General features: G+C 41.5%; 2 protein-coding genes across 7 annotated transcripts in view; both read left to right on the top strand.

The window, feature by feature from the left end:
• The window catches only part of LOC144529640 (myocardin-related transcription factor A-like), a 36,983-nt gene extending 25,059 nt beyond the window's left edge, over positions 1-11,924 (top strand). For 4 of the 6 annotated variants that reach the window (XM_078268844.1, XM_078268845.1, XM_078268843.1 and 1 more), the window contains 12 exons: positions 477-545; positions 686-870; positions 1,427-1,616; positions 1,966-2,221; positions 2,366-2,511; positions 2,954-3,916; positions 4,154-4,351; positions 5,023-5,139; positions 6,651-6,800; positions 6,951-7,034; positions 7,387-7,435; positions 7,552-11,924. In XM_078268844.1, the coding sequence (XP_078124970.1) occupies positions 477-545; positions 686-870; positions 1,427-1,616; positions 1,966-2,221; positions 2,366-2,511; positions 2,954-3,916; positions 4,154-4,351; positions 5,023-5,139; positions 6,651-6,800; positions 6,951-7,034; positions 7,387-7,435; positions 7,552-8,102 (2,958 nt within the window). In that variant the 3' untranslated portion in view covers positions 8,103-11,924. The remainder of the gene's footprint in view (positions 1-476; positions 546-685; positions 871-1,426; positions 1,617-1,965; positions 2,222-2,365; positions 2,512-2,953; positions 3,917-4,153; positions 4,352-5,022; positions 5,140-6,650; positions 6,801-6,950; positions 7,035-7,386; positions 7,436-7,551) is intronic. The other 2 variants (XM_078268847.1, XM_078268846.1) reach the window with 2 other exon arrangements.
• A 4,491-nt stretch (positions 11,925-16,415) lies between these two features.
• LOC144530742 (protein shisa-8) overlaps positions 16,416-26,837 on the top strand; it is a 131,878-nt gene continuing 121,456 nt past the window's right edge. The window contains exons 1-2 of the mRNA XM_078270450.1: positions 16,416-16,472; positions 21,311-21,460. Coding sequence (XP_078126576.1) covers positions 16,416-16,472; positions 21,311-21,460 — 207 coding nt within the window. The remainder of the gene's footprint in view (positions 16,473-21,310; positions 21,461-26,837) is intronic.

Below are 26,837 nucleotides of genomic sequence, written 5' to 3'. Positions count from 1 at the left end.
CTCCCAGAGGACTTATAAATTAACAATTATTTAAAGAAAGGCAACATCAAAAAGAAAGGTCTTCAGCCTTAATTTGAAAGAACTGAGAGTTGCGGCAGACCTGCAGTTTTCTGGGAGTTTGTTCGAGATATGTGGAGCTTAAAAACTGAATGCTGCTTCCCCCTGTTTAGTTCGGACTCTGGGGACAGCAAGCAGACCTGTCCCAGACGACCTGAGAGGTCTGGATGATTCATAGTGTAGTAGCAGATCAGAAATGTATTTTGGCCCTAAACCGTTTAGTGATTTATAAACCAGCAAAAGTATTTTGAAATCAATTCTTTGAGGTACTGGAAGAGACAGATATTTCCCTCAGGAGTTGGTAGAGACCAAAAACAGAGCTACAGTACATAGAGAGTGAATGCTGGACTTCCATTGATTGATGTTGTTGTATAAAAGTTTACAGTGCGCACTTACCAGCATCCCTTCTCTTTTTTCAGTCCCAGCCTAAACCAAACTCTGACCGCTCTGCACAGAGACACAAGAAACCTAAGGACAACAAGCCAAAGGTAGGGTTTTGTTTCTGTTTTTAGACATGCAGACTATACTGTTGCTAATACTCAGAGAGGTAGTAAATAAATACTAATGCTAGCATTTCAATCAACCAGTAAATCCAAACCTAAGAGGAAACATGTGTGTTGTCTTCTAGATAAAAAAGTTAAAGTACCATGAGTACATCCCTCCTGACCAGAAGGGAGATAAAGAGCCTCCTCCCCATCTGGACTCGTCTTATGCCAAAATCCTCCAGCAGCAGCAGCTCTTCTTGCAGCTCCAGATCCTCAATCAGCAGCAGCAGCACTATAACTACCACGCCATCCTGCCTGCGCCACCCAAGTGTGTACCTATTCTTGTGTGGATGGTCAAGCTTGTTGTGTGTGGTACGACCTGGGAGAAACGCAATTGAAGGTGGTGTTAAAAACTAGGGGTGTGAATCTTCACTGGTCTCACGATTCAATTCGATAACGATTATCCTGTCAACGATTCGATACGATTCAATATCACGAGGCGTCACCACCTCAAATTTAATATGCATTGCTACACATGGTTTTCAAAGTCAAGCAGTCAAATAAATATGAACTCCCATTTGTATTGCATCTGCCCTTAAAAAAGACACTTCCTGAATGTAGCGAAGTCTGAGCACAGCAGACAAAAGGCAAAAACAAAAAAGCGGCAAACAGAAAATCACCGAGAAACATCAGAAGACAATAATCGATTATTGTCTTTCACTGCATCGGTGCAGAATCATCCACGTCCACATCGCGATGCACTGATTAATTTCAACACCACTATTTAAAACTGAGGCGCTGGTACCTTCTGTAAGAGTATTTCATTGTCTAAAGACTGTAGAGATCACTATATTTTTCCTCCCCTTTGACTTTCTACCCAACAGACAGATTCAGACAGATCAGCAGCCATCTTCCTCTTCCTCCTCCAATTCCACGACTACCTCCTCGCCACCTCGACCTGTCGCTGCCCCTTCAACAGCTCCCTCTAACCAGGGCGGTTACAGCCGTCAGAGTTCTGCTCCTATACGTGGGCCAAAACCAGCGTTTCTACCCCCAAACCTGGATGAAATGAAGGTTAGCCTCACAGAAACAAAAAATCCAAAAGAAAATGACATGGTTAGTTCATGATCTTATGTCTCATTCTGTCAGTACAGTGAAGAGCAACAGCTCTCTCTGCTGTCTACAAGAAATGAGTCAGTGAGGTAACTGGTGTATAGAAGTTGACATATGTAAACGATTCTCCGTTAACAAAATGTTGTCTCAGAAAAGAGGCCTTTCAACTCAGAGCTGACAAAGAAAGGAACAGTGATGGATTATGCAGTCTTTTTGTTTTCTCTCTTCTTTCCTCTGATATTAGTCCTCATCTCTTTGCTTTTCCTCGCTCTTTCAATTTCAATATCTCTGTTACTCCGTCTTCTGTCAGGTCGCGGAACTGAAGTCCGAGTTGAAGCTGCGCAGCTTGCCAGTCTCCGGCACCAAAAACGACCTAATTGAGAGGCTGAGGACCTACCAGGAGCTGAATGGAGGCAGTGACACCACCTCGTCTCCAACAGCAGGGGGTGCCACACGGCCAGGGGCTGAAGGAACAGCAAAATCCTCCAAAAGTGCTGCAACCACCACCAACAACACATCACAACAATGGTTTCAGTTTCAGTGCCATCAGACATCTTCTCGGACCGGTTAGTCGAGCAGAAAAAGTACCTGTATTTCCTCCATCACCTCTCTTCACAGAATGATGTATTCAAGTGTTAAAAGATAAGGAAGACGTAGAAAACATAATGCATTGTCTCTTTACTTTCTTAACCTCTGTATACCTGATGCAGGTAGCAGCGCAGCCACTCCTCAGCAGCTCATGACCTGCAGTGGCACCGTCTCCCCCACAACCGCCTCGCTCCCCCCCTCTGACCGCTCGCCGGGCGCCATGAGCCCAGAAGATACCAGCTTTAAAAGCGACCCCTTGATGGAAATGGTCTGATTTTTGTTGTTGTTGTTGACAATAATGCATTCTTGAATTGCAGTTCATTATACATTAATGATGTTTCAAAATAGCACAGACAGTCAAGATTTGTCCAAATCTTTGGTTTATGAACAAATACCTACAAAACTAACATAAACATTCCCTTCCGCCTCAGCTATACTTTGTGCTAATTGTTCTGATTAGCAAATGTCCGAATGCCAACATGCTAAACAAAGGTGGTGAGCACGGTAAACATTATACCCGCTCAACATCAGCATGTTAACATTGTCATTGTGAGCATGTTAGCTTATAGATGTCAGCATTTAGCTCTAGCATGTCTGTAGGCTCCCAGTTTACATACAAAGAAATGTGAGTCTATAGTCTTAAGCTCTTGCACTTGTTTTTTCATATCAAGGTTTGTTTACCCATTTTTAATTTCTCTCTTTCTGTCCAGATGAGTTCACCTCTCAGCCAGGCGAGCCTTCAGCCATGTTCAGCTGCTCAGCTTGCAACCAACATTAAAGAAGAGCCAAAGTGTTCCACCCCGGCGCCTTGTCGATTCTCTTTAAAGCCGGCCTCTCTGCAGAAACATTGCCTGGTTTCATCAGCCGCCCATACCACTACAACCACAGCTCCCGTAGTGACTATGGACAAAGACAGGTTGCTGCTGGAGAAAGACAAGCAGATAGTGGAGTTGACCAGGATGCTGAGGCAGAAACAGATGCTGGTGGAGATGCTGAGGATGCAGCTGGAGCAAGGGAACAGAGGAGGAGGACCAGAGCCACTGGTTCTTGTAAGAGTTAAACAAGAACCTCCTGATAAGCCCAGTGTCCCTCTCTCATGTGACCATCCACAATTCCCCCCTCCACCGTCATCCATTTCATGCGAGATGGATGTCAGCAAGGTAACTGTCAAACAGGAAGCCATCGAGGCAGATGGAGTGGAGTGTGAGACAACTATGCAATTACCAGACACTCGTGGATTACCGCAGCCAGAGCAAAGGAGCACACAGACACAACAACAACAACAACAACAACAACACCATGCACGTCTGCAGCAAGCCACTCTGCAGTTGTTACAGCAACAGGCCATACAGAAACTTTTGCTACAGCAACCGCTACACATTCAGAACCAGCAGCAGATGAATCAGAACCACAGTCAGACGCCGGAGAACCTGCAGAAACTTTCTCAGCAGAGAAAAAGGAAATCTCACAAACAGCAGCACAAACAACTACAGCAGCAGCAGCAGCAGCAACTGTTGCAGTCACAACAACAGCATCAACAATCGAAACAACATCACCAGCAGGTGCAGACGAACCAACAGATTCTACTGAAGCAACAAAAGTCGTTTTTGCAGCAGCAGACTAAACAGGTGCTAATACAGCAGAAACAACAGGCGCAACAGAAGTCACTACAGGTCAGAAATGGGTTTTACGATATCCTTTACACTGCATAGCCTTTGGTGTCAGATTTACTCATTATGCCAGTTCTGCAGTTAGGGACGCTCCCGAAGTCACGGAAGTCGCTTCGGATAAAAGCCTCAGCTAAATGACATGTAATGTAATGTAATGAGATAACAAGCGCAGCTGGCCACCATAGCAGATTTCTTTGGCGAAAATTCTTCCTCTAAAAGTTATTGCGGGTTTTTGTACAGGTATCTCAAGCGTCCTTCAACCAGCAGTCAGGCTCAGCCCCCACTTTCCAACAGGATCTCCCCAAGAGCGAGTCCACCCCGACTCTGGTCACCAACAGCAACGGCAACCACTTCCTGATTGCACTGACCAGTCACATCACTGAGAAGCAAAGAACTGATGCACCTGGGAGCAAAGCAACCAATCAAATTGCACTGCAGGTACATGAATTATTTTTAGCAATCCACTTAAAAAAAAAAAAAAATCCAAATGTATTAATTATTACCTATTCCAAAGAGGGTACGTTTTTTTTTTTTTTGTCTGCCAGCAGGATTACAGATACACTACTGGCCCGATTTTTATGAAATTTGGTGGAAGGGTGTCGCATGAGCCGAGGAAGAAGGAGCGGGTCAAATCACAGACCTGATGCACACATTTGTTTTCATTTTTGTTAACATTACAGGAAAGGGGATTTGTGCTGCTTTCTTGTGGTGTCGGAATAATCAGAAAAATGTGCTCCCGACTAGGAAAACTCACACTGCATTAACATTGTGAGATAGGACATGCCTTGGCGGAGGTCTGCGCTCTCCGAGTGCCCCTCTAGTTTGTTGTGCCTCAGAATGTGTTTATGACCATTCGTATGCTTGATGGTACAGAAGTATAGTAACAGATCAAACAATTACCATATTAGAAGTACACAATCTCAAAACATCAATACCAACCATGGTAGCATTATGGATCAGAATTATATACAGTAGTGTGTGTGTGTGTATGCAAAGACTGATTCATAAAAAAGCTATTTTTTTGCTGATGTACTCTTTTTATTATTATTATATTCAGCACTTTAATACTAATACTAACAAAATTGTTTACATTCGTCATTTTCCACCAGCGATTACAGTCTGCTCCAGCCACGCTCCCCGGCCACAACCCCATTCAGCTGCCTAAAGCGGATAATCAGACCAAACAAAGCACACACGTGGGATTTTTGAAACAACAAGAGACAAAGGTGAGATTTAAAGCAATATATTGATTATCTGAATTTTCAGACAGACTCATAAGTAGCTGAAGAACAATTGTAAAACAGGAAAAGATTTAAAATAGCCAACGGGAGTTTGCTGGTTGTGCCACAGACCGTTCAAATGTTATTTTTCAATGCTTTAAGTGCAAAGTTACATTCACCTCTATTGTATGTGGGTGGTATCATAAATCTCATAGATTAATATCTCAAAACCGTTAAAATAAAAATAAAATCTGCGTTAGCTATGAAATGGGACAAGTGTGTGTGTGTGTGTGTGTGTGTGTGTGTGTGTGTGTGTGTGTGTGCGCGTCCTCCTCAGGTTAACTGGCTATTTAAAATGTCTAGATGGGGCATTTCCGCCACCACAAATAATGACTCAACAGCAGATGTTAAGTCATCTCTTTTTACACATTCCATGGACCCTCATCCTACTACATACACAACTCATTGTCAAACAAGCCCAGGAGACTCTGTCACTGGAGCACTGACAGACCAGTGTCTGTTAAAGCTCCATAAAGAGAGAGCGAAACATGAGAGTGAAAGAGAAGTGCTCCAGTGAGTGCAATAGCGGTGGAAATTAATGATGTATGCTGTCTGACACAGTGACAGCAGTCTTTGATAAGACACTAGCCCGATGCTGATTACTATTGCTTGGCCAATTACTCTAACGGCATCGTCCATTAATATGATCTATGTTGTTAACAGAGCAGGAACAAAAAACTCCATTGCATCTTGGTTAATTGAGATGTATCTCTCTGCAAGGGCAGGTGTGCTGGAAAGTGTCAACATTTGGTGGAACATGCTGATTACTGGTATCAGCAGTCTTACCTGATCGTTGTACCCCTCTTATCACACTCTTAATAGAAATTAATCATTAGTGATTTTGGATTTACCAGTGGTTGAATGTAACTAAGTACATTTACTCAAGTACTGTACTTAAGTACAATTTTGAGGTACTTGTACTTAACTTGAGTCTTTTCTTTTCATGCCACCTTCTACTTCTACCTCGCTACATTTCAGAGGGAAATATTGTACTGTTTACTCCACTACATTCACCTGGCAGCTGAACTTACTAGTTACTTTTACCAATTAAGATTTTTGCACACAAAACACATGTAGTTTTTAAAATATTTTTTATTATAAATGAAACCACCCAACAATATAAAGGCCTACAAGTCCAGCTGAAATGGTTGGCCGATTAAACACAGCACTGTTTTCATTGTTTCCAGTTTCTAAAATGTGAGGATTTTTATGCATTGAGTACTTTTACTTTTAATACTAAGTACAATTTCCTGATGATACTTACATACTTTTACTCAAGTAACATTTTCAATGCACGACTTTTACTTGTAATAGAGTACTTTTACTTACATGTAAGTAGAGGATCTGAATACTTTTTACACCACTGGATGTTACCCGAAAAAACTAGTACCGTTGCCTGTGAATACTGTTCCCCTGTAAGGAGAACTTATCTTTCCACTCTTTGTAATGATTTGAAGCCACAGAACGGGAGACTTCAGGTGTCTGTAGAGCAGCCTCAGCAGGACATTGCTCAGTGTTTGTCAGCACCTGCCAGTCTGCAGCCTTTCTTTAACAACCAGGAGACTGCTCCCTCGGGGAAAGACACCGCATCACCTTTCTCTCAAACTGTAAGTAATCTCCAGATGGCATGGATCATCTTTCAATGTGTCTTGTATCACCCAGTCACATTGTAAAGGATTTTGTGATAACTTTGGATGCACAAAAATCAAACTTCTTTCACATCCAACTGGCTTTCACTTCATTCTTCTCTCCTCTAGGAGTTGTGCCCTAGTCTGGATGTCTTGTTTAGTCCTCTGTCTCCAGCTTCCATTAAGACAGCGGCCTCATCGCCTGATAACAAAGTATGACGATCTGCATGTCTGATTGTGTCATTGCGCAAAAAAATGAATGATATGTTCATTATCCAAAATGTGCGATTTTTTTAATTTTTTTTTATTTTTTTTTACTGCCCTTGGGGTGTTTCTTAGATTTTGCTAACCTGTACTAAGCTAAGCTGCGTTGCTCTGCATTCCGGTCTGATATGTTGTTTTGCATTGCATCATTTCACGTTTCACATCATCGCGCTCATGTCACAGTGTTGTGTGCTATGTGAACTTTACACACAGTTTTGAAGGGTAATGTGTTGTTCCCTCTGTGTGTGTGTGTGTGTGTGTGTGTGTGTGTGTGTGTGTGTGTGTGTGTGTGTCTCCTCAGGATGCAGAGCATGACGATGATTTTGTTGACATCATTTTGCAGACAGGAGGTAAGATGCAATAACTTTGTCTGATCTGTTTGTTGTGTAATAACTTTTCTTTTTTTACATTCACTCAGCAGTTTGATGATTATTGTGTTGATTTTTTTTTTTTTTTTTTACTTCAGATACGTCGACCTCCTTTAAACCAGTACCGGACCCTTCTCTGGATCGTCTAGATCCACACTCTTCTCCCCCACCCTCGCCGCTTCAGCTGTTGCTATCACCCCCCGTCCCACCCAGCTGTGACACCCCGCAGTCGGCCTCCTCGATGCAGTCTGAGCTTCAGGCTCTGGCTGACACCATAGAAGAGAAACAACACCTCGTTAGCGCTGGGAGTGGACGCCTGGAAGACTTTCTGGAAAGCACCACCGGTAAGCCTCTCCTGGGGGTGGAGCCTGGAGGCCTGTTGACGTTGATTGATGACCTCCACAGTCAAATGCTGTGCACCCCCAGCATCCTGGACCATCCCTCATCTCCCATGGATACCTTCGTCATGGCAGGGGATGGGGACCAAGGGCTAGACGGTATGGATTGGTTGGACCTCACCATGGGAGAAGAGAGGGGAGAGGAAACCTCTACACTGGCCTCATTGTGCCCCCAAACACCCCATAGTGTCTTTTCCATGGACTTCCTGGACAGTGTTGACCTGCAGATACACCTGGACTCCTGCCTATAGCCTCTAGCAGTCAGGAAAACAAACATGGGGGCTCAGTCACACGCATGCACAAAAACGATATTTTGCGGACGGGAACATGCATAATGTTACATGTAATTGATTGCTGAGGCTTCAGTATCTGATTAGAGCACTCCTTCTGTATCTTCTCACACACTGGTGTATTGAATCTTCAAGCACTTTAAACTTCATTTATTTTATTTACACGCTGGTGTATTGATTTTTGTACATACACGTATTAGGCAGGTCCTACATCTGTTTGTGCCGCTTTTGAAGCGGTTTTGCTAACACATAAGAGGGACTGCTGTGGATTTGGACCCAATAATTGATGAGACATTTTTAACTAAGCCATGAACCCGTAGCTTACAAATAAATGAATCTCATCTTTTCTTGACACCGTGTTACAGTGAAAGATTAGATCTGTTTATTTGACCTTTGTTTAATTAGGAGTGCAAAGTGTCTTAGTTGCCTTTTGTAGTAAAGATAATCAATAGTTTACCACCACTTCAGCTAATCAATAACCAAAGTTTAGGTGAAAGATAAATAAGTTATGTTAACATAATGGTTTATTGGATGGAGTAGAGATACATCTCTCAGATTCGTGGCCATTATTTCAAAAGATGTAATTCAAGGCGACACTCAGAATCTCGTGTGTTTTTTCATATCAATTCTTGAAACATTGTGACAGTTACAGTGTCCTTGCTTTAGACATCATGTTGGTTCTTGTGTAGGTTACAGCACTAGAAGTATTACTACAGTTTGTATTCTATTTAGTATTAAGAAAACTGGCATTACATACATACTGTACATACAGCAGGCCCCAACTACTTCTTTCCATTCATTTATATTTTCTCCAGTGATAGTTAATTGGTAGAGAAATACAGCTTGTTTTTAAAATGTCTTGATGGTTTTATTGTGCCATGTGTCTGAATCCCATATCTGCCAGTACTGCCAAGGTTTTTACCCACTAATTAAAAATGAAGAGATTTTTAATTCTCAATCAAAATCTTGACGTACAGTGTTCAAATAATGAGAGTTAAAAGGTTTCACACAGCTGCAGTGTTACATTAGAGTGACATTATAAAAATAAATAGTCATTTTATTTTAGATTCCTGCAGATAATGATAATGAAATAATGGTCCAATTTATTTGGGACAAAGAGTTGACATAAAATTGCTATTTAATATTTATGCATATTCAGAATGTTGTGTGTTTATTGCTAGCATTACACTTTGACTACGTCACATGTGAAGCCGAGTGTCTTAATGTTTTATTTGACATGATGGGACTTAAATGTCTTGGGTTGGACATCTTCTGAATGTAAACATGGGAGTAATGTTTGTGCATTATTGATATCACAATGCGTCATGTCTAAATACACATTACATGTGTTTGTGGTAACTTTGGACTCTTTAGTCTTGAAAACTGCCATACTGTAGTTTCACTCCCTTTACTTTTGAACTTGTTAATGCACGTACAAACATAACATGAAGGGAAAAGGAAACTCCTGCACAAATGCCTTCTTCATAAGGATTTTTGTTGCTCTGAATGATATTTGGTGGTCCTGTACTGTATCAGTACTTTTTGCCAATGGGGATTTATTTATGTCCTTTTCCTCTTGAGTGCTGTAATATACCAGTTTAGACACTGAAAACGTATTATACGATGCATTTATTTGTGTAGTTTTTATCTGTGGAACACAGGTTTGTGTGTACCCTGACTATTTCTGACAAAATGTCTGTATTGTGAATCCAAAACCTCTCTTGAGAAAAAGTCAAAGACTTGCTGCAAACAAACACAAGTTTATTTCACAAAATATTTAGAATTTATCATTTTACACTTTTAATTTATCATTTTACACTTTTATGCATTTTTCACATAGACTGCAGATAAAGATGGACACGTGTCTCCGCTTCCTTCCACTGAAGTGAAGCCAAAATATCCCGTATACAGGCGCTGCCATCTTGCAATTTTGGAGCCCCAGTTGGCACAGTAGTGAATGGATGGAGCTGCGATATCAAAGTCCCACCCATATTCCAGCTCAACCAATCGTGAGTCAATCACAGCTGTCAATCATGATGTTTTACCCCGTTTTAATAACATCAAATAACTTATTAAAATCAACCTTATCGGAAGACGGATCACTTGAATAAACGGCAGAACTACCGTACATCAAACAATCTTTGACGTGTAGTTTAATTTTTTTTAATGTCCCATCTGCGAACATGGAGGGGGCGGGGTTTATGACCTATACTGCAGCCAGCCACCAGGGGACAATCAAGATGTTTTGGCTTCGCTTTTGGGGAGCTGTCAACAGAGACGGTTTAGGACCGAGATGCCCCAACTCAGAGTAGTTTACTGTATCTGTGCTCCGCCACGGCCACGCCTCTTTAGGAGACTAGCGGCAGGTCCGAGTGTATTGATTCCAACGGGAGAAGTGAATGTGAACACAGATTATGAGCGATTTTTTTTTTCACCCCATAGTCACCAAAGTAGATATTGGACCCATTTCTCACAAGCCACATATCTCCAGAACATTCTGACATTTTTCAGACGGACACATCAGGAGAAAATTAACATTGTTTGAGACCTGTTTCTGTCTCAGGACCAAACTCTCACGAGATCTGGCAACACAGAGAAGCTAGCGTCAGCTAACGTTTGTGAACGCCCAACAAAACTAATCTCCGTGATGCTAAATATGTCTTTTAGCTCTGTAAATATGTAAAATTAGCAAAAGAACATATTAATAAATGATTCAAATATAACTTTTCAGCCATCCACACAACGTTCACTACACGTTCAAACGAGGCCACACCCCTTTAGGAGACAGGAAGTGTGTACTGTTTCATACCACTGGCGCTGCTTGAAATGCTCTATCTTTAGTATAAAGGATCTTTGCTGTCAAGCTGTCCATCTTTATATACAATCTTAGATATGTTACCACAGACATACTACACCATACAGGTTTTATTGTGTATCTTAGGTCACTCTAGCCTGACACCTGACCCTTCTCAGTTGTAACTGAGAGTCCGTCTGGGCAAGCTTCATTCACAGCCCATTTCCAAAGGGGCGTCACCAACGGACGCCGCTCAAATGCCTCTGGGCGCAATTGGATAGTCCTTCAACCAATCAGACCAACGATCCGGGTGACGTAGCAGCTACAGCGGCTTCAACGGGTTGCTGCGCTTCGGTGGCCGTCATGTTGAATGTAAACAAAAAGCTGCTTGCCGTCGCTGCGCTATCGTCATCGTGTAAAGCCCGCCTCAACGGTTGTGATTGGTGCCTCGATTTGGAAATGGGCTTGAATGGGCTCTTGGCCAGACTGACTTGCAGAGCAAATCTCAAATTTGCAGGAAGTTCGTCAGGGTTTTCCCAGGCTAAGGTCACTCCCAAATGCGCTTTTAATGGAAGTGATGTGAAAATGTGAACCCATCCTTTTAAAGGAGGGACTTTAAGGGAGTCTCCAGTAAATAGTCAGGTATTGTATGCCAGACCTCGGCTAAAAACTGCAAACTCTGTTATTTTAAATAGTTATAATCACATCCGTGATGCACTCACCTCTTATGTGGGTTTTGTTGATATTCTTTAAGGAACTTAAGTGCCTGGCGCGACTATCAAACACACTTCAACTCTGTCAAACGTATGAGGATTGTGTTATTTCTGTAAGTGTTGAGGCGCCTCATGTAAATGATTGTAAAAGCATTAGGAAAAAGTCATTGGACGTTTTCTTTTTTTTTGTTTGAGCCATTTGTGTACTTTTAATTGTATTTTTTTTCTAAAAACAAAAGGGCATTGGTTAATAAAAGAAAAGATATTTAAGTCTGGTGTTAGTGTAAGTTCTGATTATTTCGATGATGAGACAAACATGGCTGGTATATGAAACGACAGCAAGCAGCCAGTTTGCAGCGGAGACTCCAGGAATTTACTGGTCCCAACCAAGAAATAGAAGCAAATAATCAGTTTTACACTTTAGAAGGAAAATAAGCATATTTCCTAAAATGTCGATCTAAACTTGATCCAAAACAGTGAGTAAGGTAATTGTTGATAGGAAAATGGCATTTTTGTACAAATGTACCCGATAAATCCCAGATAACAGCAGAATAATTCACACTGTACCTTACTGGGGAGCTGTCCGGCAGATGCGGTTTTTACTTGTTAAGATAAACGTTACATTTACATCTTGGAACTGTCAGACAACATATAATTTGTCCATGAGGCCTTTGAATGTTCCGCGACATTCTGTGATATAAGAAAATTAATGACATTGAACTACGGAGCTGAACATAATTGCATGCTCATATGCACAGTTATGTTTATCTTCACACCCACAACCTCGCTGCTTGTCTCGGAAGATGCCTAAAATTACAGACGTAGAAACAAGCAAGCTCACACCACTGTAAGCCTAGTAAGAGCGAGCGACGCATGCTACATGCTATTGCTACAGAACCATACACACATACACAAGCCTCCATCACACAGACACACACATACTAGGGCGGTTAGAATGTGTGTGGTGTTTTTAAAAAGGGAATCAAGAGGGCGGAGAAGTAGCACACACACACACATCACACACACACACATCCTTGCCAGACCAGGATATGGGTGGGCATGTGAGGTAGGCGGATGATTGGCTGATAACAACTCTCTAGCTACTAATGGAGGGGAGCAAAGGATGCCAGGCTAACATCTACTCCACAGTGGGCATCCCTGGCCTCCCACTGAAGCCCATAACAAAAGAGCGTGTGTGTGTGTGTGTGTGTGACTTGTAGCTGTTGGCCGTGCTGGTTGTTCTTCACCTGCATTTCGCCTTCTTTTCCCCCCCATTTCCTTTCATCCACCCTCAAGCTTCCGCCAACAGACGCTAGCACTGAAGTGTTACATCTTAAATCCTAAGGATGAGACTCAGGCACATAATGTGTGTGGTTCAGGAATCATTACTTATTTTAAAAGAAAATAATTGTAAAATGTACAAATGTACTTTGTCATATTTCTGATTGTAATACCTTCCCTGCAGTGCTCCGACTTGTTTACATTGAAATTTCTGTTTATCAATTCTGAGTGTAGTCATGATCAATGTCTAAATGTTCTTCCAATTTCACCACAATGTCCATTTAGTACCTGTTGTGTAGCTTTTGATCATATTACATGATCTTCATCAGTTGCAAAGTTTCCAAATTTCTATTCTTTTCTGAGTGCTATAATGACCTGTTTCGTCCATGTTGGCTTATTCCATGAGAATGTGATATGATCAAAAGCTCCAGATAATCTATTTATTGAACCTTGTGGTGAGATCACGATGCTATAGAGAATGATACATACAGTATAAACGTTTTTTGATCTGACGCCACTATCAACAGGAAGGCGTTTAAAAATGTAACCATTTTCGGATTGCTGTAATTTGCGAAAAGGTCTGGGTCAAAAACTACTTTAATTCACGTTAATGTTAGGTTAAAATGAATAACCACTTGGTTACAGTTAGAAAACAACCACAGTCATGCTTAAAAGAATCCAACATTGACCTCCAACCTCTATGGATGTTGTGCCTCTATAATAATGTCTCCTGAGTTCCTCCTTTGCTCCCGACGGACGAGAGTCATAATTGGTGAGATTGTTTGACCAAAACAACCGAGTCCACCTGAAAACTACATTTTCCTTGTTTGGTGATGACTAAGCCAACCCAACTGCTGATGTGAAAAGCCCCCCCCCCCACTGTTACAGAACAGAAAGCGTTGGTGTGGAGCTGATGTTGTTCTTGATTAGATGTGACAGTCCTTTGAAAGCTCAGGTAATTTTAGACCAAACGTCGTGACATCTCCACAGTGGATCAGAGAGTGGAAATTAATTTGTGGTCAAGAGGGGTGAGGTATATCTGCCTACTGAAGCAACCTCCTTTCATACTGTACAACAAGTATTCTTAGTAAGATCCTCAATGAAAAGCAGTCTCACTCCAGACGAAAACCTGCTGTGATGACATGTTCATACTGACACGCACACGCGCGCGCACACACACACACACACACACACACACAGTGCGTGGCACTATCTTTGTGGGGACCCATCATTGACATAATGCATTCCCTAGCCCCTTACCCTAACCTTAACCATCACAACTAAATGCCTAACCTTAACCCTTACCCTCACCCTAACCATAACCTAATTCTAACCCTAATCCTAAAACCAAGTCTTAACCCTCAAACAGCCCTTTAAAGTTGTGGGGTCCAGCATTTTGGCGCGGCAAAGCTGTCTGGACCCCACAAATATAGTTAAACAAGAACACACACACACACACACACACACACACACACACACACACACACACACACAGCCCGAGCTGCGTGTACAGACAAAAGTGCTGGCAGCCGCCTTCAGATACACATGCAGATAAGTAAAACATGGAAGCTGCAAGCACACAAGCACAGACAAACTATAAGACGTGTATTCTTGTATTTATTATGTTATTGATATAGACTAAGGGTAAGACTTACAAAATGGTCTTTCAGTGAGGACATGATTTAGCATGCCATATTAAAGGGAGCAATAATGCACCATGGTCATCAAGAAGAATAGCTGATTCATTGTGTTTTAATGAATCCATTATTAAATGGGTCTGGTTTCCACCCACTGGCCACCTGTCTCACCTTAGCTCTATAGAGCCACAGGGAGGCAATTGGAGCATACAGGAATCACATGAATGTGACGCCTACATTGAGGCAATAAACTGCAGAAGTGAAATAAAACTGCTGGGTTAATGGGGAAAAAAAAACTGCGTGGCTACTGATCTGTCCACACCTCCCATCCAGCATGAGTTCAAGTGCATCCCTTACAATTAGGCCTGGCTGTTTCTTAATTAGCTTCACAAGTTAATTATTACTTACACTAACACAAGGATCAGTGATGATACAGACCATCTTCTGTACAAAAAAAAACCCCTAACTCATTATATTCTGTTCATTAGTAGCCCAAGTTACTACAGTCATAATGCTGCCATTCATTACAAAAACTGTTTATCATAAAATTACAATTCAAAAGCTGCTCTAAAGGTTAGTTTTACCTTGAAAATGCATCAGACGTGTAATATGAAAGGGGTCACTCGTAATGACAAAGCCACAGAGAATTCTCACTGTACTTCTCCTAGCTGTACGGAGCGTTTTAGCTTTTTCTTGTTTGGGTTTTTTTTCAGCCCGTAGCTTTGTTGTTTTAGTTCACTCTCTTCGCTCTCATTGGCATCACTTTCACCCACAAAAAAGTTCTAAAAACTCACTGTACACTATTTTTCCATCACCAATGGGTTGAAAGACAAAGTTAGCAACTAGCTGATGAACCTTGTCAAACATTTAGCAGCTGAACAGCCAGAGATTTCCATCAGGAGTTGGTGAAGACCAAAACAGAGCTAAAAGAGCATAAACAATGGACTTACATTTGTCATGTAATGTAATGTTTGTCATATCGACTTCTATGGTATTTACAGTTTGTTGCCCTGTTTAATTTTATGAAAATATGAAACCCGTCTTTTACCAAATAATCATTTCATCAGCATCGATTTTGATTGGTCAATTTATTGCGGCATTCAAAAGTCTGTTATTTCTAAATCACCCTGTCGGGATTTAATTCACAATAATGACCCACTCACTTTACATCTCTAACTTAAACTAGCTACTTCAGCAGTCAGTATGAATGCATCTATTTGCTATTTACAGAGATTATCTTTTTTTCTGCCCGCCAGTAAGGCAGGTAGGCTGACGTTACCTTCAGGGAAGACACAACAATGCAAAAACAATAAAGCCTATGGTATGACCTCTACCTTCCCCCCTCTGCAACACAGAGAAAACTGACTAATGTAATGAAGCTGGAGGAAGCGCTAACATCACGTCAACTCAAAGTGACACAAAGGGAACAAAGGAAATTGCGATAGAAATGTGAGAGATCAGTAAGTAAGTAAGAAGGGAAGAGAGGGGGAGGGAGAAGGGAGAGAGGAGAGAGAAGACAGAGAGGTGAGAAGCAAGAGAGTGGAGAACAGAAATAGCTGCGGCCCATTATCATTACCTCTACCTGTCTGGCTGTCGCACCTCTAATTACTGCTGCCACATCGCTCCAAATAGCGCACAATGAGGTGTGTGTGTGTGTGTGCATGCGTCTGTCCTCTTGTAGATGTATTTGAGTACAGAATATATATTCATACAGGATATGTTTTTTCTTATAACGCCTTTACAACACAGTTTCTGCATGCTGAGACGCTAGGTTTGATTGTGATTCTTTTTGTGTTCTTGTCACTGTGTGTGTGTGTGTGTGTGTGTGTGTGTGTGTGTTTGTGAGTGTATGCGTGAGTGTGGAGATTATACCTCTCCTGTTAACCACCTGGAGAGAGACAGCCTGGTGAGAGCAGCTTAAAGAGAATTTAATCCTTGCCGTAATGTGACAGCAGCATTTTCTGCGAAACTACCATCATTACTAAACTGTTGAGCCTTGGTGTGTGTGTGTGTGTGTCTGTTTGTGTGTGTGTGTGTGTGTGTGTGTGTGTGTGTGTGTGTGTGTGTACATGGTCTGCTTAAACAAACACACACACACACACACACACACACACACACATACCGCCCTTGAAATTAGACATTTAGCAGGAGGACACAGTAAGTGTGACTTCATGTGTCGTCTTAAGCACACATAAGAGCAGCCGATGTAGGTCAGGCGTATTGCAAACTGAGTCCCTGACTGTTCTCTGACTTATGCTAGAAACCAAATGCTACCAGGGGGATTATACAGCGACAGTGGCAGTCCACCCACACACACAAAACTCAGACAAGTGCACACCATCACACAGACACATAAAGGGCCATTGGAATCTAGGTCAGCCATGTGGTGGAGGTAGTTTACACAACACTACTACATTACCTGACAAAAAAAACTACAGGTATTAAGAAGAAACATACAAGGGTGGAAAAATACATCAGCATGAGTTTCACTTGTGTCTTTTATGTCTACCTTCAATCCTATGTGTATGAGATGCACTGTCCTCTGGCATGTCTCCACATCCGTGCCATCAATCTCTCTTTATGTCTCCATGTGTAAACTGCAGAGGCAGCATCATGTGGCCCCTGACAGCTTCCATACTTTCTCCCTCTGCTCAACAAAACTGCTGAACCTTTGCCAGAGAGAGAGAGAGAGAGAGAGAGAGAGAGACACACACACACACACACACACACACACACACACACACACACACACACACACACAGAGACAGGCAGCTCTGCATCCAGGGTTCCCATCTGTTTATGGCGATGCTGTTTGTCTCGTCAGGGTCTCTGTCAGGTTTATACGTTTCATCTCATAACTCATGTGTCCATCTGCCTGTATTTATGTCAATCCTCCTTTGGCTGTAGAGTTCAGTGTGTCTCTCTGTGTATTGAAAATCCCTGGCCTAGGTAGCTACGCACTTATGATGTATGACTTCATCTCTTGTTTGGATTGTGTTTAGGTCCCTTCCACTTTGATGCTGCAGTAGGCAATTCAGTTCCCAGAAATCTTGTCAGTACAGTACAGCACATTGTAAAATGAAGAGCAGCACACAATCCTACAAATTAGCTATCTGGGATGCTGTGGGCTACAGCAGAATGTCACAGTATCACAGAATCACAGTATTCATTTTCTTGATTTGTGGAATAGACTTTATTCCACAGCTGATGTTTCTGCAACAATATGCCTTCTTCAGAGCTTCAGTTTAGGTGACCTTGGGCTGCAAAGCCAAGGGGAAAATCAGTGCAGTGCTCGAGACTATGATTTGCGTAGTTGCCTGGGAGAGCACAGCCATTACCGTGGAAATAATGGCCTTGCTGCTCTGTGGGCTTTTGGTGTGGAAGCCCTGACAGGGAGTCAGAATATAGCAAGCATTCAGCTAGTCCCATACTATGTGAACCTGTTAGTGGCTGCTTTGAGAGCAAGTTTCGGACTCTGAAATTTGCATTAATTTCATTCTACTGACCAGTGACCATTTCCGACAATCAAAGAGAGATAATAGAATAATTTGCAAATGGGGAACCAAACAGACACGTCAGATCTACAGTGCAACCATTTGTGTTCTTCTTTGTGAGAGCCCGACTTTGGGATTCATGATGATAGGAAATGTGTATTTTAATACAGAAATCCTGTTTTTAATAAATTGGGGCAACCCCACACTTTATTAGATTATGCAGACATGCAGTTCTCCTGCTCCCTTTCTCCATTTTTTTTGTCAGAGCCATTGCATTCTCTCCACCCTACGTCATCTGTCGTGCGACAACAGGTTAGAGTTGTAAGATGTATGACTGATGCAGCTGTTGCCTGACCTGCCTTCTTTTAAGTAAAACTCTTGACCGCCAAGCAGGAGAAGGACTGAGAAAGAAAGAGTGGAAATACTATCAAATTACTACATTTGGATACATTAGTTGTGGATACAGAAGCCTTAATGGGCTATTTTCACATCTTTCTCTCCACACTGCTCGCTCGTACAGCAAACATCTTCACTGTTTCCACAGAGCACTGAATGCACACAGAAGCCAAACCGCATTATGATAAGAGTTTCTGTTTTACCCTCTGTCTGCCCACACTCTCTGAAAACCCTCCGGCATAATCAATGAGTCAGTTACTTTCCCGTGTATTCTCAGTCAAGCATATTAAGAGGCATTTGTGATATTCCCAAGGAGTGAAGATGAAGGCTCAAAGCTTATCCACCTCCTGTTCGGCAACCGCACATTTCCCATGACATTCGGTAGAAGGTAGAGTTTAAATCTTATTATTCTCTCTCTGATCGCTTCTTTCTCCTACAGGATGTTTTATGTCCTACCTACCATACAGCTAGTTGTCTAACTACTATTGATGTTGCTAGTAAAGCTATTTCTGCTCCTGTGTCATGTTTTTTTCCCCCCCTTGCAAACAGGCATGTATTAAAAAACTGCATATATGTATAGTATGTGGAGCCAGTCTAGCCTTTTCTCTCTGTCTATCTTTATGTGTATGAGTGTTAGCTGATACCAAATGGAGTGCTGTGTAGATTTTATACAGTATACTTATAGTATACTATGGGTAGAGAAGCATGCAATATTGAATTTTACCAATACATCAGTAAATGTCTTTTTATTAAATGTTTTATTTGCTTCATTTTTTTGTATGTTGATTCATTATATGTCCATAGTCCTCTCAGGGGAAGGGAGACGAAAAGGTTGCGTAGCAAGGGAATGATACGCATGTACACACAGGGGGGGAGCACACACACACTTTACGCAATTGCTCTACGTAGAAATGCGCGCACACTAACCCACACAAACTCTTAATTTTTTGTCTCTCTGCTCTCTAATATACCAATATCTAGGCTCAAACCTTCACTTTGTATCTCACGTCCCTCGCTCTTTCTCTTATTCTCTCTTCCTTACTCTTATCCTCCCTCGCTCCCTCAGCCATTCGCATTTCAGACATCCTCTTCATTTCCTCTGCCTGTCTCGCGCCCTCTCATCCCGACTCCACATTTCAACACACATGGGCCACAGATGAATGCTGTTACAGAAAGCGCTGCTTAAAGGTTAGAGGCTGCGACTGAACAATCAAAACACAACCCACACCTCACCACTGAACTTTCATACTCTATTCAATTTAATTTGCATACCCTTTTATTTATAGTATCAAATCACAACAAGAGTTATCTCAAGACACTTTACAGATAGAGTAGGTCTAGACCCCACTCTATAATTTACAAAGACCCAACAATTCCAGTAATTCCCCCGTGAGCAAGCATTTAGTGCGACAGTGGCGAGGGAGAAACCTCGGGTGGTGAGGAAAACTTCCTTTCGTCACTTGAGTCAATGTTGATCAGTGGTGGAAGTAAAAGTCCTGCATTACGTAAATCACTTTATTGAAGTATTTTTTTTTAGCAACAATTTACTCACAGTATCTGAAATAAAAGTACTAATAATTCATAAAAAAATGACCTGCATTTATATGTACGCATTATTTTACTGTTGGAGTGGTGGAATGTAACTAAGTACATTTACTCAAGCACTGTACTTAAGTTCAAATTTGAGGTAGTTGTACTTTACTTTAGTATTTTCTTTTCATGCCACTTTCTACTTCTACTCCGCTACATTTCAGAGGGAAATGTACTTTTTACTCCACTACATGAATCTGACAGCTTTAGTTACTAGTTACTTTACAAATTAAGACTTTTGCATACAAAGTAGTTTATAAAATACAAGGTTTTATTATAATTTAAACTACCCAACATTATACAGACCTACACTCACAGCTGAAATGACGAGCCGATTAAACACGTATTAGTTGATTGACAGAACCGTTTGGATCATTTCCAGTTTCTAAAAGGTGAGGATTTTTCTGCATTGAGTACTTTTACTTTTATTACTTAAAGTGACTATATGTAACTTTTTAATGTTTCTAAAGCTCTGTCATTTTTCATACAGTGGTCTTAAATGACCTGTAACAGCAAGCGAGACTAACAGTGAAAAGAACGCTATTTTTATATAGTTATTAGTAAGGCATCGGCCCAGGTTTCCTTTTTTTCCCGCGAAGTCACAGAATAATTGCCGGCAGGTAGACGGCACTATGTGATATGTCTATTTCATTCATAAAATAACTTTACAGTGCGCGATGTGGTTGTACGTCAGTAGCCTAGATTAAATTACGTCCCCCTTCCATTTAGCGTGGACGTTTAACGTGAAACTTATTCTCTTATGTAAATGAATGATTTTCAAAACATTCATCGTGACTATATGACCGCTATATGTAACCCTAACTCAGTAATACAGTGGGTAACACAGCCCTGTAAAGAAAAGACCTTTACGACAGCAGGTGTGGTAAAAACACTACCGCTTTTGTCCAAAGCGGCCGCTATAATCAACACAAACTGAAAGTTCCATATAGCCACTTTAAGTAAGTTTTCCTGATGATACTTACATACTTTTACTTAAGTAACATTTTCAATGCAGGACTTTTACTTGTAACAGAGTATTTTTATAGTGTAGTATCAATACTTTTACTCAAATAAAGAATCTGAATACTTCTTCCATTACTGTACTGTTGTAGCTGCTTGAAGTAAAGCTAATTTGAACTGTTGGGAAGTTTAATTCACAACAACCCATCATATTTTATAGATCATCATTTTTTACTAAAATCGTAACCTGTAAAGGGACTATAATTGTCACAATATCTGTTTTGATTGTTTTTTTCCCCCTCAGTCTGCCCCTCAGACCCTGTCTCCAGCCACTTCTCACTTCCCCAGGCTGCTGCAGTGCTATTCATCCAACCACCAGATGCCCTCAGACTTTCTCACCTGTCTCAGTCACCTGACGCTCTCATTCACCGGCTCACTGTCATCAGCACTGTCTGTAAGCCCATTTCCACTCATTCCAGACCAGAATGTCAATGAGGCTTATGCCTTTGCTCTCCAGCCTCTGTTTGTTGCTTGAATTCACCAGATCTGTCAATAGCTGTCAAATAAATGTGAAGTGAAAGTACAATATTTCCCTCTCCATAAGCTGCAGTATATCCCCTTGCAGTACCAAGACACTACTAGAGGATTTGAACATTACTGTTGCATTCACCCTCATTTATATATCATTATTCATCTCTTCACCTTTTGTTCTCTCATTCTCTCTCCTATATTTCCAGCTCACAACCTCATACTGTCTCAAGACCCCTCTTTCACTCTCTCTTTCAAAAAAAAACAATACCTTCTTCTTAGTTCACAGCTAACACATGAAGAGTCCAACACGAAGTCCAAGAAGAAGAAGAAGAAGAAGAAGAAGAAGAAGAAGAAGAAGAGAGAAACATGTTGATTTATGCTAACAACAATTGACATAACTCTTCTTAAGGCTACATCCTTCCCCTTCGTTACAAGAAACATTGAAGACGTATGCACACACACATACAGATCAAAGCTTTCCCCTCCACAAACCACAGGTGGTTTTGTATGAGATTATACTTAAAATGTTGTTGACACATTTCCAAAGCACTTGTTTTTTTACTACATTGGATCCGGATGACAGCTTGGATAGTTTTGCAACTCTTCTTATATGTCTGCATAAGTTCTGAAACTGACTACAAATTATTCTTTTCTTTCATTAAGCACAAATGCAGATGATCACTGATGTTAACAGATAGGGTGTCGTCAAAAGTCCCATTCAGTGTACCCTATTTAAATCTTTTTTGTTGGAGATAAGACAGAAAGAACAGTTGGTTTGAGGAGGGAAAGAGCTGTAGCAGGGCCGGCATCGTCCCGCTTGTTCATGTCAGAGGGAGCGCGCTGAAATCACTTATCAGGAAATTGAGTTATTTTTGAGAGATGGAACTGAGAGCGAATCATCTAACTAGAGACCGGGAAATGTGAGGTTATTCTCTACATACAGAGACCTTTTGCACACACATACGCAGCAATTTACCTTTTTGTGCTTCGTTTATTCTAGGACGCAGAGTAAAACATTGTGGTAGGGCTCAATGTGAACAACGGATATCCTATGCTTATTGTCCATGAGTTTTGATGGATTGATATTTCTCTTAAATTTAAAGACAGTAGCTTTTTACCATGAGCAGAAGAAGCATGTTCACAGAGAATTCTGCTCCAGACCTGTCTCCTGGAAATGACATTTATATAACTTAGGCTATGTTTAGACGGAAACGATCTGAAGAGAAAACGCAAAAGTGGCGTTGCGTTCTCACTTTTTATTCCACGTTTAGACGAGAGTTTTGGTGGGGAAATCTGCGTGCATATGGTGACGCAAAAGTGTGTGAAATTTGATGTAGTATGTACGCCAGGCGGCTAGGTGGCACTGTCACACAACACCACCAAGTCCGTGCGCCTGCGTAGAACTTTCCTTCTACTTCTCTCCTTAGTAGCGCGAAACCAAAACCTGTCGAAGCGAACAACAAAAGCTGACAATTTTGTCTGGACAGACGAGGAGGTAGAGTTGCATGTTTGTCTGATGATGACCGACACGGTCGACCGTGATAAGCCACAGCACAGCACCCATGGGAGCACTACCAATATCCTGAGCCTCGCAGCCCTTCAGTCGCTGTTTGAGAGCGAGAGCCAGTGGGCAGAGGAGGCTGAAGCAGACCCTCCTCAGCCTGCTGCCTCTCACTCTCTCTCTCTTCATCCACAACGTTGTAGCCTACTCTGGCTCAAATGAATAGCCTACATATGGTCATCGAACTATAACAACCTTATCCACATTGTCGAAATCATTTAAATATTGAGCCATTACATTGAAAATCTTTTAGATAACAGGAGCCTATAATTTCTGTAGCCTACTCTGTAACAACAGACAACCTGGACGCCTTTTTTCTCGTCTCTCTCCACACCGCTGCAGCGCTGCCTGGAAGACGTCGTTGGGGGCTTAAAACACCGAACACCATGCACTTTCCCGCTGCTGTAGGTACTCACTAGTGCACTATGAAAATAGTCTCCAAAGAATCCACTATTTATTCCTGCTTGTGTAACATTTTAGGAAATTATTTTGTATATCTTACGCTAGGTAACCAATGGGCTTACTAAGCGCCACTGACTGGGGAAGTCAGTAAATACTGAGAGACGGACTAATGCATTGTTGGTTTTGGTCTTTTCACAGCATTTGTTGCAACAACACTATAGAATATCCGTTGCCTTATCCTTTAATTAAGACAAAATGTGCTGACCACAATAATGAACTTCTATTATTTCTCACAGTGCAATGTGGACATGCTTTAGCCCCAATATTGGCTCAAGCAATGTAAAGAAATATGTATTCTGCAGTTCTGACGTCATCTTGAGCCAAATTCAGGTATGGCTGAGTCACAGATGTTTCGATTCTGACAGTTGGACTCTCTACATATAGGACAGGCCAAGCCCCGGTGCAGTGCTGTCTGTATAGTTTGCCTGCACAGAATTGATTTCCAATACATGCGTCAGCAGAGTGGGGGAAGTGTGGCAGGCAGCATGCTGTTTAACTAGCAAGCACTGTGTCAGGCCTACCACAGAAACATCTCTGAGCATGTCAGAGATGGGGTACAGTAGGAGTCTATTCCTGTCCAACAAAGTACCGCCCCAGTGACAAGCCGTTGCACCCCTCAAGGTACAAATTTAGCACATTATTTCTGACAGTAGGGCTGGCAGTGATTGCTGCCAATTGGAGCACACCAGTGTTTTGTTTTCTGTGGAGAAGTGTTGTGTCCCATGTAACTGCAGACAGTGTATATGTGTGGTTCTGATGATTTTGCGAGTCATTATGAATGATAGCAGAAGATAATTTGTGGGTTATTCTCCAATCACCGCCTTGGATTGTCATCAGTTATCACAGGGCTCATTGTTGCAGTTAAAGAAATATTTTCTAAGCCGCTGTTTTTTTTTGCAGCCTTGCCCTCAAATGCATTTTCCTCTCTATCTCTCTCTCTTTCTTTTTCTCTATCCTCCTGCTTGTTATCCTGATTACCGCCACAGCATCAAAATACTGCAAATACTGGCCTGGAAACTGCTGCTGTCATGCTATGAATTAGGGAGGTCTGTGCCAAAGAGATGAAAGTGGATGATTAAACAGGATCTGTCAGCAAACTAAAGTATTCCACACATTTTACCTCTTTCTAACATGAAAATACACGTGTGATGTTGCCATGAATGCATGACAAAAATACGTTTCTGTTTGCTACCATTTAGACGTTGGTTGAGAGATCCGTTGTGTTTAGGAGACAGTTGGTATTGACAGATGGTTGAATGTTCTTTGCATGTCCTCAGTTTCTGTTATGCTCTGTTGACGGCATGAATCGCATTTAATATCTCCTGACAGGAAAGTAAATGATTAGCCTCTATACCCTTGTATGTATTCCAACAAAATATCACATTTTACTGGAGCCTGTCAAACAGAATGCCATTTCTGCTCATTTCATAGCACACACGCTCCACCGCAATGTCTGTTTGTTCGTGTTAATAAGACACTATGTTGTTAAGGCTCTTTCCTGCCATGTGGTAATTGGCTTGTAGACATTGATGCTGTTATTCTAGAAGTAAGGGGGTAAATATGTGATTTTTTTCCTCCTTTCCGTCATTTTTCTGATGCCTCCTCCCCGCCCTCCTGCACAGACCATCTCCTCTCACATAATCTTCCTCTCAACAGATATTGCAGCGCAGAGTGACTCTTCAATGCAGACATATAATTCAAAAAACGTTAATATGAGTCGTAATTATTGCCTGAACAAACAACTTATGTCGAAGTTTTTTAGGGCAGTTTATTAAGTTAACCCGCACAGTCTATTGCAATTCAATACAAAGGTTATCTTAAAGGGTAACTACCGTTTTTTCAACCTTGACCCTATTTTCCTATGTTTTTGTGTCTAAGTGACTGATGGGAACAACAGTCTTTGGCATTGGTCCAGTATTAAGCAAGATCGCTGCGGTCGGCAGCAGCAAAACAAGCTATAATGTAAGTTAACAAAGCAATTGTCCAGCTTGCATTTACCTTCACAAAAGTGCTCGTTTTGCCACTGACAGGCTCAGATTAATATTTTAAGTGTCTGACAACATTATGGAAAGGAGCCCTTCAGAGATAGACCTTTAAAACCTCTATGAGACCTTTCTGTTTAACCAGAAACAGCTCTGAAGTCGTTAGCGCTAAACCCACCAGGTGGGTTGGAAAAGTGGAAAGACGTCCCAAAACGGCTTTTCATAGTTTTATTTTGTTTCTGTCGACTTTGAAGTGTATTTTACGATGCTAAAAATTACTGTTTATTTACATGGAGTCTGGTGGGTTTAGCAAACGCAATTTCGAGGATGTTTTTATGTTTAAAAAAAGGATCTTACTCTTTAAAGGGGTGATAGAATGATTATATAGGGTATTTTACACTGTTCCTTAAGGTCTCCTAATAGGGTATGTAACACTGGTTGTGCTGAAAATTGCTCGAATGCTATTTCATGGGTCCTTAACTACCCTGTGAATATGGCCCTATTTGGAACAAGAGCTTTTCTTCCAAATATGGTATGCTCATGAATATTTAGATGAGCTGCGCGCTGATTGGTTTGAGCGAACCACATACACATCCATTGGAGACTAGACAGCAGGTCTCATATTTCAGACACTGCAAAGTTATACATTGTTTGTCTGCTACTTCGTTATTAAATTCACTTCTGATACTTTTTTATGCGAGAAATCAACTATATAAAGCTCAAATATGGGCCGTTTTCCGAAAATTGATGGCTAATTGCAAATTGCAAAATTTGGTAATTTGGTGTCGGACTTTAGGAGCTCCATACAGTCTGACGAGAAAACGGCAACCTCCATACCCAGTGAAAGTCACCGTTTCTCTGTTACTGGACTGCTGGCATAACTAGAGTATATTTACAGTTTGAATTTTGTCACGCCACTTATATAACATCTACCCCAAGGTCTTATAAAGCTAACAATGGTGTCCGATTTCAATTTAATGCATTTTTGTGAACATTAGGGATTTCGTTAGCTGCTACTGTCCCTTCAATCCTATGAGTAAAGATCGTGGCTAGCCCTGGAGCTCCATCAGGGCCTCGGCATTTTGTAGTCCAGTAACCCAGAAACGGTGACTTTGCGCGGGTATGGAGTGCCGCGGGCTTCCCTTCATGACGGAGATCCAGCTAGCTCACAGCGAGCCGGAGTCTATGAAGTAGGACACGCCGGGCCGCTGTCACGTAGCCTGCTGAGCTCCTGCTGAACTGCGACACACAGTCGGACAAAATTTGCAATTAGCCATCAATTTTCGTAAAACTAT

Source organism: Sander vitreus, chromosome 15 (assembly GCF_031162955.1).
Source record: "Sander vitreus isolate 19-12246 chromosome 15, sanVit1, whole genome shotgun sequence".
Lineage (NCBI taxonomy): Eukaryota > Metazoa > Chordata > Actinopteri > Perciformes > Percidae > Sander > Sander vitreus.
Note: the sequence above shows the minus strand (reverse complement) of the source record. Positions and strands in the feature narration are given on the sequence as shown.